This window comes from Sebastes fasciatus, chromosome 6 (genome assembly GCF_043250625.1).
Source record: "Sebastes fasciatus isolate fSebFas1 chromosome 6, fSebFas1.pri, whole genome shotgun sequence".
In the NCBI taxonomy this organism is placed as follows: domain Eukaryota; kingdom Metazoa; phylum Chordata; class Actinopteri; order Perciformes; family Sebastidae; genus Sebastes; species Sebastes fasciatus.
Window position 1 is genome coordinate 33,088,083 of NC_133800.1, and position 14,315 is coordinate 33,102,397.

General features: G+C 39.9%; 1 protein-coding gene across 1 annotated transcript in view; it reads right to left on the minus strand.

The window, feature by feature from the left end:
• Positions 1-439: 439 nt before the first annotated feature.
• The window catches only part of ppil2 (peptidylprolyl isomerase (cyclophilin)-like 2), a 31,040-nt gene continuing 17,164 nt past the window's right edge, over positions 440-14,315 (minus strand). Inside the window, exons 14-20 of the mRNA XM_074639401.1 lie at positions 13,156-13,189; positions 8,477-8,594; positions 7,915-7,971; positions 4,746-4,818; positions 4,112-4,174; positions 2,817-2,959; positions 440-689 (exon numbers count right to left, since the gene is read on the minus strand). Of these exons, the coding sequence (XP_074495502.1) occupies positions 587-689; positions 2,817-2,959; positions 4,112-4,174; positions 4,746-4,818; positions 7,915-7,971; positions 8,477-8,594; positions 13,156-13,189 (591 nt within the window). The 3' untranslated portion in view covers positions 440-586. The remainder of the gene's footprint in view (positions 690-2,816; positions 2,960-4,111; positions 4,175-4,745; positions 4,819-7,914; positions 7,972-8,476; positions 8,595-13,155; positions 13,190-14,315) is intronic.

The window sequence follows — 14,315 nt, forward strand, 5'->3', positions numbered from 1 at the left end:
ATTTGTTTTATGTGTGCACCACCTTGACTTCACTATAACTCTTTCTGTGGAGCACTGTGCTAAATGATTATGGAAATGTGACGAGCAAATCCATTAAAAACACTCGGGAGAGAACCGGCTCAGAGCTGAAACGGCTGCGTGTCGTCATTCTTCACCACAGAATGAACAGTCTGTGTCGGGAGTTAATCATGTTCAACAAATACTGATTAGAGCATCCTGGACCGCACATTGATTAAACTGTCCAGGACAAAAAGATATCGATCAGGTGGTTTTAGCCCCAAATATTGATTGGAATGTCTCGGTTGACGAAGATAAGATTAATTATGTCTTACACTGAGTTTCCTCTTAATAAGTGCTGATATCTTTATACTGCTGCTTTATTGCACCAAAACTGAGTCAATACATTGTTTTTAAATCAACAGTCACACATGAAGGAAGATATGTTTGTAAAAAGTAACTTTAATTGTTTCCCAAAGATGACAACACTACTGAGAGATGATACACACATGTATGAATGAAATTAATTTTGCTCGCGCTCAACCCGACCAGTAAAAATACAGACTGGTAAATGCCGAATGTGTCGGTGCTACCAGGCGCTGAAGTCTCCGAAGTTGCTCTTCCCTTTGGACTTCTTGGGCGCCGCTCCGCTGGTGGACGGCCCGCTTTCATTTTCAGCAGCCGAACGTTTTCTAAAAAGGGAGAGGAATATAATATCACAATCAGCTGGTTTTTCTCCCACACAGATGTGTGCCACATGTAGATTACATTACTTATAAGCACCATTCAGCCTCCAGGTGTTTAATGTGTTTCCTGCTTTGGCCTCCTGTGACTGGAACATTTTTCAAATGTAAAAGTAGTAATTAGTCCGAGCAGTGCTAACAAAACGTAAAAAAAGCCGGTAGTCTACCATCTTTGTTCTTGTTTCTGGCTAGGGATGTTAATAATTAACCGTTTAACCGTTAACCGACATTAAGCATTTTAACGGAGTAACGCTATCAGTTAAAACGGTTAAAAGAAATGTTAATAATTAATTAAAAATCTGAGAAACTCGTCACTTAAAGGAAAAAAGCTGGTCCACCTTAAGACAGTCTGAGCCGACGTTACAGATACAGGAAGTTAGCTCCCGTCTATAGCTCGCTTGAGCGGAGGAGTTGTAGCCTCGTAGCATTTATACACCGACAACTAAACTGTACACACGCTGTCTGCTACACCTACTGTACGTTCACAGCTATAACGCCACCGACAAACCCACACACGGCTTGTCGGTAACTCGCTGAAGTTAGACACGTGGTATGTGTTAGACAGGTGGTATGTGTGTGACAATGGTGAGCAAGAAGCTCCCAGCATAGCTACAGATGCTAACGTAGCACAAACACACACACTGTTTGTTTGACTAAGTAAACGCTCCCGGACGGGTGAACTGGGGACTCAGTTGTCTGTTGTGTTCATACACTGCAGCTGGCGCACCGCTGCATGCAAGGCACAAATCTTGTCGGTTAATAATCGGTTAACGAGGGTCGGTTATCGGTCATGAACATTTTTCAAAATTAGCATCCCTATTTCTGGTGCATGCTCATTACACAAAGCAACAATCGACATGAGCAGAATGAGGAGAGGACGTCATCGTTTTTAAAAATGTGCACTTTAAAAAGGCGTTTTTACAAATATCTGTATACATGTAGACGGGGCTTTAGTGGACGTAAACTGACGGTGCCAGGTTGCCCCAAATGATTACATTACAGCTCGTTTAGCGGATGCAGCGTTCTCCCTCAGTACCAGACAAATTTCAAAAAGTGTTGTCTCCATTAGTCAGTTAAACACAAAAACATGGGAAAATAGGGTCCAGTTTGAAAAATATCAAAGTTATCCTTTAAATGCACAAATGAACAAGCATTTTCCACACTGATAAATCCCTTTTAAAAGACCATTAATGGCTGTTTAAACACGCCACTTTTTCATTTAACTGTCAGGACAAAATGACTGTTATTTGGAAGCATGAATACGAAACATGCTCTGCATAAAGCTAAATATGTGTGAACATGATGTGATGACAGGAGAAGGATAAGATGAAGATAAAACACCACCAAAGAGACAAATCATGAGCATAATTATCTCCTAATGCACACTTCAGCCAAAGTTGTCAGTTCAGTTAATGCGCCATCATTTTGCATAATGACAGTAATTTCAATATTCCCACTAAAAGCTGCAGGGCTTGTGTAAAGTGTCGTAGATTTAACGTCTTTATTCATCTTTTCTCTTTACGGAACAGATTCTACCTCAAAAATAAAAAACCTGTATGAGGAATTTAATAGTGCAAAGAGACAATAAACTGTTTCTATCTCTTCATCATATTTCATATTTGACAGATTAACAGTAAACTTCAAGAACAAATTGTTGTTAGACATAAAAACCCAAAATGAAACATGTTGTAATGTCACATAAAAACAACACTATATAGCTGAACTCAGCGAAAATATGATCTGGACAATAAAGCTGAATTATCCCTATGGGGGAAACGGGTAATCTTCTACATAATTGGCAATTTTGCACATTATGTTTCTGCTCGTTCTGTGTCGCTATGTAATCATGTTTTATCATCCATTCATTATTATCCTGTTCCTCAAGACGCCAACATCAGACTGTGAGGAGAATGATGTGACGGTTATGTGGAGTTAACTTTTTAATTCAAATTCTGCCTGGAAAGTGGAATAAATATTCGTATGCAGTTTACGCACGTCACAGCGATGCCTAATACAGCAGAAGCACAGTGTAGTTTGGTGAATAGTAAATCAGTGTGTGTGCGTGTGTGTCCTTACGTTGTGGCAGGGTTGATGTATTTCCCCACGCCTGCCTTGAAGGTTTTTGGCGCCTGCTCCTCCTTCGCTTTCTTCTGGGCGATGCTGGTCTGCTGCCGCTCCTCCTCCTCCTTCTGCAGCTCCTTTTCTCGCTCCGCTGCAATCTGAAAAACACAAATCATTATAAATCCCAACAACTTACACGCCAGATCAGAAGGGACACAGAGGCGGCGCTCACACCGCAGGACTTCACGCTCAGCAATTGTTACTTCCATGCTGTGACTCTCGTACTGTGCAATGAGTGCATCTGACGCGGTTCCAGAGTTTGATGTATATTGACAGTTTGGAGCCGTCGGTGAGCGTCTGTCGGTCTAGTTTTTGCGGTGTGTCCCGCACCGTCGGCTCTAGTCTGCTCGTGTCGGAGGCTTTTTGGCCGATTCAGCATGTTCCAATCTGGAATGAAGCTAAGTGGTGGGTGAGAGCGGTGTGAAAATAGTCGGCGAACCTCGCTTTTTTCATCATAACAACGTCTTGAATATCCGCCGTCCTCGGTCTTCCAATTTCCCTTTTTGAATGATGAATACAGACCTCCGTAACCTGCTGGTATGGAGAGTTATTTCCTCTCACGCAGGTGCAGAATGTACGTGCTAACTGGTCTTTGGCTGTAGTCTTTGTGGTGTGTTCAAGGGCAAATTTCTTGCCAAGATAAAGGTGATGTGAGGCGACGCTTCATCGCCGCTTGTTCTGTGATGACAGGTTGGTGTGTCTGGGCCTTTACACACGTAAATACAGTCAATTGTTTTGTTGCGATGGTTCTGTACTCCATCACTTTGGATCTTAAATCAAACAATGCATATTGAGGTAAAGTGCCGACCTCCATCTTTAATTTTAGGGTACACAGTGTATTTTGTGTCGGGAGGGGCCCCGGCCAACTGGTAGACCCAGAACACGCTGGAGAGATTATATATCTCGTCTGGCCTGGGAACGCCTCGGGGTCCTCCAGGAAGAGCTGGAAAACGTTGCTGGGGAGAGGGACATCTGGAATTCCCTGCTTAGCCTGCTGCCCCCGTGACCCGGCCCCGGATAAGCGGAAGAAAATGGATGGATGGAGTGTATTGATTGTAGGCCTAGATTGTGCTGCTGCACTGTTAAACAAATCTGGAAGGACTGTATATAAAAAGGGCCTCACTGTCCAAATACTTACACACACTCATTTATAGGTAGAAATCATCAGAGGGCTTCTCTGTGTGGAAGAAATTGGTTCTATCATAAAGTCGATTTTGTTCATGTATGCAGACGGACAGAGCGATACAGACCTGAGCGTCAGCCTCTTCGTACGGGTCCACGAACACAGTCGCACTTATGATCTTGATCTCCGACTGTAAAACACACAAACTGGAAAAATTAGGATCCCAAAAAAACACATGGCTCCCTCAGAGGAAAACTAAATATTATTTGTGACCTTAAAATGATCTGTGATAATGATACGAGTCGCTAAAACATCACCTAAGAAAATCTAGAAATATTGTGTATCCAATGTCAGCCCACTCATTTAGCGGGAAAAGAAGGTAACGTTGCAAAAAACAAACTTAATTTAAAACTTAAAATAAGATATTGACATCAATATAAATGTGAAGAAAAATATTGTAGCTGCATTTGTAATGTTTAACAGCTTATTTGTAATTGAGAACAATAGAATGACAACACTTCTGTTTCACAAAGACTACATGATGCATGTAAGGGTCAAAATGGCACTGTGGCTGAGTCTTGAACTCCTCAGCTGCTTTTAATGTTAGTGATCTGTAGTGAACTGATTCTACTGTTGCACTCTGTAATTAACTCTAGACAGGGGTATCAACGGCTACATTTCAAGATTGTAAAATGAGACGTAATTTGACCCCAGAAAAACCTGTGGAGGGATATTTCTACACAAACCTCACTACGTCCTACCTTTGGTTTGTCTGATTTGGGATCAGCCTCCACGTTCTCCATGGCTGTGAGCGCCTCAAATCCACCAACAATCCTGCAAAAGAGAAAAACATCCTTCATGACAAGTCCTTTATACATCTATCCTCCCCACACAGGTCCCAGATCACTTTGAGTTTCGACAGGGAAGACGAAACAAAGGCAGCATATTCCTCCCAACAAAATATAGAATATAACCATTAGAGACAAAAGTTGAATTCAGACATTTTTACCATTCAAAATGACATATCCTACAGTATGCAAGTACTGATGTGTTCAATCATGACATCACTCAGGGCTGTAGGGTGGTTTGGAGGAGAAAGATGAAACCAAGTTCAAAACCTCCGACGTCTAGATATGTGAATGTAAATGGGTTCTATGGGTACCCACGAGTCTCCCCTTTACAGACATGCCTACTTTATGATAATCACATGCAGTTTGGGGCAAGTCATAGTCAAGTCAGCACACTGACACACTGACAGCTGTTGTTGCCTGTTGGGCTGCAGTTTGCCATGTTATGATTTGAGCATATTGTTTTATGCTAAATGCAGTACCTGTGAGGGTTTCTGGATCAATATCTGTCATTGTTTTGTGTTGTTAATTGATTTACAATAATAAATATAAACATACATTTGCATAAAGCAGCATATTTGTCCACTCCCATGTTGATAAGAGTATTAAATACTTGATAAATCTCCCTTTAAGGTACATTTTGAACTGATACAAAATGTGTGATTAATCGCGATTCAATATTTTAATCGATTGACAGCCCTAATTTTTTTTATATAGTTTTAAATACAGACTTTTGTATAAATTATTCAGTAAGTGTGTTATGATTTTAGTTATACATGTTCAAATCTAATTTTGACAACCTCAGAACAGGCGCACCCCTTATGATCTTTGGTGCTCCCCTAAGAGGGGGCCCGGACCCCAGGTAGGGAACCACTGCACTAGAGCACCAAATGTGTATTAATCCACAGCTGAAAATAGTCCCCAACAAATGCACTATTTCCTCCTGTTTATAGTGTTTGTTATCAGCACACTGGCCTCATGGTGTAAACACAGCAGAGAAAACAATCGCTGAGGATGCCGAGGGCCAAGAGGCGAATCGGTTAGCGACTCCCCTGCTGCACAGCACTTTAAAGAAGTTGCTCTCACTTTGCTCTTTTAACTGCAAAGTCTTTATCTAGCTGCTCCTGTGGGGTTTCCATGTGTGGAGTGAGAAGACACACAAACGGTACAACCAACAGCTAGCAGGAGGTCACATGTGCTTTTATCCACACGTTCAGTCGAACAGAGGAGCTCCCACACTCGATGACTCACTGACCTATCAGACAAAACTACTACATGATCTATTGGCATAAAATTAGGGTTCTAATTCAGTCAATTGATTAAAATATTTAATTGGGATTAGTCGCATGATTGTCCATAATTAATCGCGATTAATCACAAATTAATTGCACATTTTTATCTCCTTAAAGGGAGATTTGTCAAGTATTTAATACCCTTATCAACATGGGAGTGGACAAATATGCTGCTTTATGCAAATGTATGTTTATTTATTATTGGAAATCAATTAACAACACAAAACAATGACAGATATTGTCCAGAAACCCTCACAGGTACTGCATTTAGCATAAAAGAATATGACTATGACTTGCCTCAAACTGCATGTGATTATCATAAAGTGGGCATGTCTGTAAAGGGGAGACTCGTGGGTACCCATAGAACCCATTTACATTCACATATCTAGACGTCAGAGGTCAAGGGACCCCTTTGAAAATGGACATACCAGTTTTTCCTCGCCACAATTTAGCGTAACTTGTGAGCGTTATATAACCTCTTTTACGACAAGCTAGTATGACATGGTTAGTACCGATGGATTCATTAGGTTTTCTAGTTCTAGATACCAGTATCTTCACTCTAGCTTTAAAACCGAGCCTGCTACAACCTAAAAATCCCATGTTATGTTAATGCATTGAAGAAATTAGTGGCGTTAAAAATGTTATTATCACATTACTTTGACAGCTCTAGTGAAAATATGAATATTTCCAGTTCTATCTCAATTATTCCTCCATATATGAGATATTAAGTTTGTCATACATGAGATTTTACCAATTTTGGGTAATTTTTTTAACTTAAATTCTTTCCAAAATGTAAAAAAAAATACATCACCAAAACAGCTACAATGCTTAGTCCTAAAAACGTTGACATTTTGGAGACATTTCTTTACCTGACAACAGGGACATATTATATATCTTCAGATAACTGTCCTGGGGAAAGTATAAAGTCTCTCAACTTCACTCTAGCTTTAAAACTGAGCACGCTACAACATAAAACGCAAGTTGCGTTAATGCGTTAAAGAAATTAGTGGCAGCCGTTAGACACAAACACATGGGAAAATTGCAGCACATTTTGCAGCTCTCGCTCAATACTGGACTATTTTCAAAAAATTGGTGTCCCCATTAGTCACACAAAAACACGGGAAAAAATTTGCATTTCAGAAAACCTTTCCTCTGTAAAAAGAGTCCACAGACATTATGTACAGCTCAGACCGCCAATCCCATTAAATGTGCAAAGACTACCGTCTGGAAAGGACAGAAAGCTGGACGCGGGGGTTAAAGCAGAAGCTTTTTAAGTGCGTTGACCATGTGAAGAATCAGTCAGCTGAAAGCTGTCTGAATATTTTTAGACAACAGCCAGAAAAGACAACCATTTAAGATCCTGCTCAGCTCAGCAGAGACAGAGGGAGCCTTCAGTTTAGATTCAGCAGCTACTAAATTTTTCACTGCTTCGTGGCCAGGAGTCAGACTGGAAGTCACAATACTGTTTGCACTGTCTGGAGCTCCAGAGGAACCAAATGTGTATTAAAGAATAATACGAGTGGGTGAGACAGAGAGGCAGGGAGTGAGGAGAAGACTAAGAGGACAAGAAAGATAAAGAAGAAGAGAAGAAAAAGAGAACATGTGGTGCCGACCCGGCTGTTTGTGTAAATGGCACTGAGCATTAAGCAAGTGTCTGTCAGGATTGTCACCTTTCAAAGCCGTCTGCCTCAGCTGCTAAATTACACAAAACACTGCTGCTACGCCACAGTGGAGTCAATTTAAAAAAAAAAAAGAAGACTAACACACACTTAAAATAATAGAAGATTTACCTTCCAAATATTGTGTGCTTCCTGTCGAGGTAGGTGCACGACCGGAACGTGATGAAGCTGAAAGAAAACGGAGCAAAAACAACATTATGTTTGGGTAAAACATTCATACATTCATATAGTCAGTTTACACGGCTACTTTAGTTGTACTAAATACACAATCAATAACCCGTCAAAAACAAGTATAAACCGCACATTTACAGGTTCTTCTCATACAAGGTCCATTAGCATTGTGTAGTATAAAGTAAATAGTCAAAAATACTTTTCCTTCATGGAGACGAATTCTTCAAATTGACTTTTTTTAAACGATGAAATTTGCCAAAATGCCTGTTAACTACTAAATAAGTAAATGCTATAATACATAAAACGTTTGTGCATCCAATATATGATATTTTATTCTGACAGCATTGATTATTTTTCTCGTCTTCTTCGCCTGTGGGGCCGCGGCAGAGAAATCAAAAGGAAGGAAGAAGACGGTAAAAAACAAAACATAATTCTCTGCTGACTGACTTTCTAGAACAGAGTGATTGTTGGAAGTTTAAGCTTTTTAAAAAACATTTCTTACAACTGGGACTTGTTGGTGTTTGGACCGGAGTTTGCCATGCTGAGAACCCCCCGGCCGGTATGAGACAGGTTGGGCCGAAACTCATCCTTGAAAGGTTTTCCCCAGAAGGATTCCCCTCCTGGGAAGGGAGGAAGAGCAGGAAAGGGACAGAGAAAGACAAAGAAAGTTGTTGTTACTTCCCTCCAATCAGCCGTCAAACAGTCAGTGTGGTAACGTGTAATTGTTTCTAAGATTAACAGTTGAAGACGTAGTTTCTGTAAGTGAAGCTCAAATATTTGTTCAAATTAAAGACCTTTTGCACACAAGACATATTGACATAAGCAAGAAGAGTACAGGTAAAACTAAAAACAGTGACTACGTTTACATTCACACTAATATCCCACTGTTATTCCGAATATGACAATATTGTGAATTTGATACGGGTCATGTAAACAGCATATTACGTAGACTTTTATTCCGATTAAGACGTGTGATATGCTGATGTTATTCAGGTTTTAGGAGCATTCTTTGGACATGTATACCGCTCATTCAGAATATCTGTCTCAGTTGTGCATTGCAACATCAGCACCCAGCAGCAAAGCTGTGCTTTCGCCATTTTGGACTGAAAGCGAGTACCGGACGCCAGTAAAACGTCCGCCTACAAAAGTGCCGTACAAAAAAAGTAAAACTAAATTATTTCTATTCTATTGTCATAATTTTAATGTCTCTACTGAAATGGCCTGTGCTGAACAATACACATATTATAAATTAGGGCTGTCAATTGATTCAAATTTGTAATCGTGATTAATCGCATGATTGTCTATGATGAATCATTATTAAATTAAATTAATCCAAAAAAATGTCATCTGTTGAAAATGTACCTTAAAAGGAGATTTGATATGATGCAAATATCTTTACTCCAGCTTCAAAACTGAGCCCGCTATAACCGCCAAAGGATCAATTGCATTAATGCTTTAGTGGCGTTAAAATGAATTTGGGTTATTATCACTTATTACACGGCTGTGTTGAATACTCGATTCTGATTGGTCAATCACGGCGTTCTGCGGCCTGTCATTTCTTTATAGCAGACCGTTGCTATGTATAACAGACTGTTGATATGGGCACAGCTCTGATGTGAGACTCTGGCGGACCGTTTTTGTGTCAAAATTTTGATTTCTTCAGTAAGTAGCTGTGTAATAAGCGTGATAATGTTCAGCTAGCCCGTCATTGTTGTGAAAGAATCCCCTTCAGGGCGATGCTGCACCCCTCCGCTTCGTGTCGGGGTCCTGCATCGCCCTGTCAGGGATTCGTTCACAACAATGACGGGCTAGCTGTACATTATCCCTTACACAAACTCTGACAGCCCTATTAGAAATATAATAAACGTCTTCATTCCCAAATGGCGGCATCTACGAGTTTCGTCTCTTAGCTTCTAAACTCTTTGGAAAAGCTAAAATGAAGAGACGTAAGACAAGGTGCCGGAAGACTATGTGGATGTAATGGTAAATCATTCTGGCATTTATGTTAAAGTTTGTCCATGTCGATCAAATGAAGGAAGGGTTTCTAGTTATTCCACTGATCAACACTAAATGTATCAGAACACCAGTAAAACGTGGGAACGGGAGGCTGCTAGCTGATGTAAACAATGCAGGTTTCATAAACTCAGCTTTGCAAATGTTTAACAAGGAAGGACATGTATTAAACACGGCCTCAAGGAGGCAAACAATGAGTTTCGGTTAGAAACAGTGAATGTAAAAATAAGTTTGTTTACAAGAAAACCTCCTCAGGGCATCTTTTAATGTATGAACAAAAACATCACTGTTAAGAAGAAGGGAGGCTTTAAACTCAGCTGGATAAACACTTCTGACGTCCATGAAAATCAATTCAGACATCTTGGGAGGACTGATTTTCCGTCGCTGGTAGGACGAGGCCATTTCTCTTTAAAGAAAATCATTATGTCGGCACCTTCAAGCAGAGAAGTTGGCTGACGGTTCACAGTGTTAATCTGTCATTGAAATGCTCCATCTGGGATTTAATGTATGTAAACAAAACGGAGCACACTTCAGGGAGTAAAGATGAATTCATATAGCGTTTAATTTTCTGCTCCAATGCACAGCATTATTTGTATGTTGTGACATGCGATTAAAACACGTTAAAATGGATTTAGTTTGTATGAAAATGACACAAATTACTGGCTCTATCTACCACTGCTCTTTATTATTCAAATTACTGCGCCATTAGAGGAGCAGAAATAAGGCGCCGTGTATTTTCACAGGACCTGTTTGCCCTTGAACACGGAGCCATGTTGAGAGCCTTCAGCTGTGAATCATTAATTCAGACCGACTTCATCATTAAGAATCATCATGATGAGTATACAGGAATACACACTGCAGGAGCTTATTGGCTCCCGACAGGGGGAGAGGATTTGTGGCCCCGAGGTGTGTCTCGCTGTCCTGCCAGCTGGTGTACGTGCATGAGACAGTGTGCGCATGCTTATAAGTACAGTATGTGTGTGTTTAGTGTAAATGCATATCCAACCAATCAACCCTCCAGAGACTTTGTGCAGCCGTCAACTTCCCCTGGTGACATTTTTGCATAATTTATCAACTCCCTGACATTTCGGAGAACGATTGGATCATAAATGAAGAGAGGAGGATGAAGAGGGGAATTAATTCTCATCAAAGAGTTAACCAATAAATCAAACTCCTTGACTTACATTAACAAACTTCAACACAACAGTAAAGATGTTAAAATATCCTCACGGCTGTGAAGCATCTCCACTAATGAACGCATTATTTGGGCATTTCACGTGAGCTTCATTCCTTTCATATTTCGAACGCGTCTCTGGGATTTAATTTACAAGTCAATGTTTAAAACATTTCTCTCTGAAGCATCTGGTTCTGAAGGGTTTTAGATAAATGAGGTTTTTCTGAACTTAGTGTCAACGCTACAGTGAGCGAGCAGTCTGCCGGATGTGTGAGAAGGATTCACTCAGAGTGGGTGGGCAATTTTCGTAGGATTTTCTTCACACTTAAATGTAAAACATTCAAGTGTCAAGAAAGTATCACATCATGGTTCGGTATCTTATTTTGCCATCTCTATCCCCTGCATGAAAAAAAACACACTCAAATAATTGATTGTCCCCCAAATGATATGCTGTTTTTTCCTCTAGTGTTCCTGCATTGTTGTTATCTTTATCACTAAATGTGAGCAGACAAATTACCTCTTCAAAAAGCAGAATATCAAAGAAAAAATTAAATGTGTCACCTCTGCTTTGGTTTGCTCAAGTTTTAAAAAAAACAAAAACTTTTCTATTTCAAAACAGAATGAAAACAACTAAATGATTTATGACGTGTTCTTAAACCGCAGAATTGTTTGTACCCGTGTTCCTATAATGGTGAATCGCATTGTCCTCGTAAATTGAAAGCACATGCCAGTTTATCCTAATTAGCATAATCCAATCCACGTAAAAGGGCATGAGACTGCACGGCCGTGTGCACACAGAAATTGAAAAGAAAAGTTGAGAGAATTAAGTCAAGTGGTTGCCTGTTGGGCTGCAGTTTGCCATGTTATGATTTGAGCATATTGTTTTATGTTAAATGCAGTACCTGTGAGGGTTTCTGGACAATATTTGTCATTGTTTTGTGTTGTTAATTGATTTCCAATAATAAATATATACATACATTTGCATAAAGCAGCATATTTGCCCACTCCCATGAGAGTATTAAATACTTGACAAATCTCCGTTTAAGGTACATTTTTAGCAAAGAAAAAAAATTTACCATCGATTGACAGCCCTAGTGTATTTATTTTAAAAGATCATAATGGTTTGTAAAATACAGTAATGAAAATAATTTTAAAATGTTATAAATGATAACAAATATTATTGAATTTCGCAATCCTATATTATGCAACTGTAGAACTGAAGAAACGTAATAACCAATTCTATAAGTGTGCGTAGATTCTGTTCTTAAATCCCAAAGAAGAAAACATTAGTAATTATCAGAATCTTAGTGAAAACTGGGTTTTAAGAACAATTTCTTCTTAAGAACAGTTGGTGAATAAGGCTCATTGTTCTTAATGATACACAAAATGACATGCTAGTAACTACACAACTACTGCATGTTACAGGACTGTTAAGAACTAAGAAGAAATCCATCTTTAAAGGTCAGTTAAAGGTCTGTTCATGAGTTCACATTATTCAGTCCAGGTGACGAGGAGAATCTTTACTCACAGGCCAGAAATTCTGCACCTTCATAAATCTGTCATGGTCGACGCATTTTGCGTAGCGTTCAGAGAGAGAGACGCCCACAGACACAAAGCACACTTTGTGCTGCAAACTCTCAGAGCAGCACAGACGACATGAAGGCAGGAGATTAACTGTATGAGGCCTCCCAGTCAATTACACTGAGCTGCCTTTTAAAAACAGGAAAACTACACCGAATGCTGCTTGATTGGTTGCTCACCACACCCCTATTCTGTAGCCTACACTCAGCCCTTTTTCCATCTACATCATCTCTCCGTCTTTGTGTCGTCTGTGCTCCCATGTGCCTTCCCAGAGTATATTTAGTAACACTCTTGACTTGCATCTTGAGTTGCAAGCGGTATTTACGCAAAGCTTCCAAAAAGGAGCTATTAATAATTCAACAGAGGCATGTTATGTAATTCCAAATGTGGTTTAAGTGCAGTCCTCATCTTACCTGTGCCGGTGCCAGTGGGGTCCCCTCCTTGAATCTGGAAACAAGAAGAAACTCTGTTAGGTTTGGCTGATGTTAGCTGCTGCACATTGAAAGAGTTTCTCCTATTACTTATAACAGGAAAATGTTTCGTTTCTGTACTAGTGAGACTTTAAATGAACCTTTCAGTATTTCCTGTTGTCAAATATCCAACTTGGAGGCATGTTCCTTGGAAGCACTAGTAGTACAGGCCTCTATTGTTCATTGTTAACGTCCCTATTATTGTTTATATAGTGGAGCGCTGCTCTGTGCATTTCTTTGGACGTCTTGTTTAAAGACACACTGGGGGTTTGACCATTAGTGCTGCGGTGGAGCAAAGGTTTGATGAGTGGCTCTCTGTAGTGTTACTGTGCAACAACGCACATGAACACCGTGAGCAGAGGGCCGGCAAAATACTCATTTCTGCCAACAGTGTTTTCCAGAAACCAAAAAAGAAGAGAGGATATTCAAAAAGTGCTGTAGTGGTGACAGTTTTCACTGGACTAGTTAAGTACTAATTTACTTCCTCGTAGTACAAATAGCTATATCTGGATTATTCCTTGCAGTATAGAGTAGCTAGTTACATTGAATTCAACATTTTAAAGTAAAAACGGAGTCTGAAATGACTTCAAATTGATCTTAACACGCAATGTAGCCAATGCTCATTTCAAAACATGCTTAAAATGTTCTCATGAGGTATTGAAGAAATACACTGAACATGTTTATTTCACCAACAAAGGGATAGTTTTGGTGTTTTGAAGTGGGGTTGTATGAGGTACTTATCCATAGTCAGTGTATTACCTACAGTAGATGGAGTTTGGAGAAACAGACAGGAGTACCAGCACGGGAGCAAAGTAATGTACTGCTGTGGACGGAGGCAGCAGCAAAAAACACCTAAAGAAATCTATATCAGTTTAAGTGTACGCTATATTTAGAATATTTTCACCGCTTTATCTTGCTGTCAGACAGCCCTTTACGACGGGGAACTTAAGTCGCTATCTATGCTCTCTTCAAAGCCACCAGACTCCTTTGAGAAAAACAGTAATTTTACCTCGCAGATCTCATAAGCTGCTGGTCTGCCGCTCCTCGATCGGTTTGTTTGTGTTATTGAGTGACTTCTGTGAATCCAAACTAACCCTTTAAAA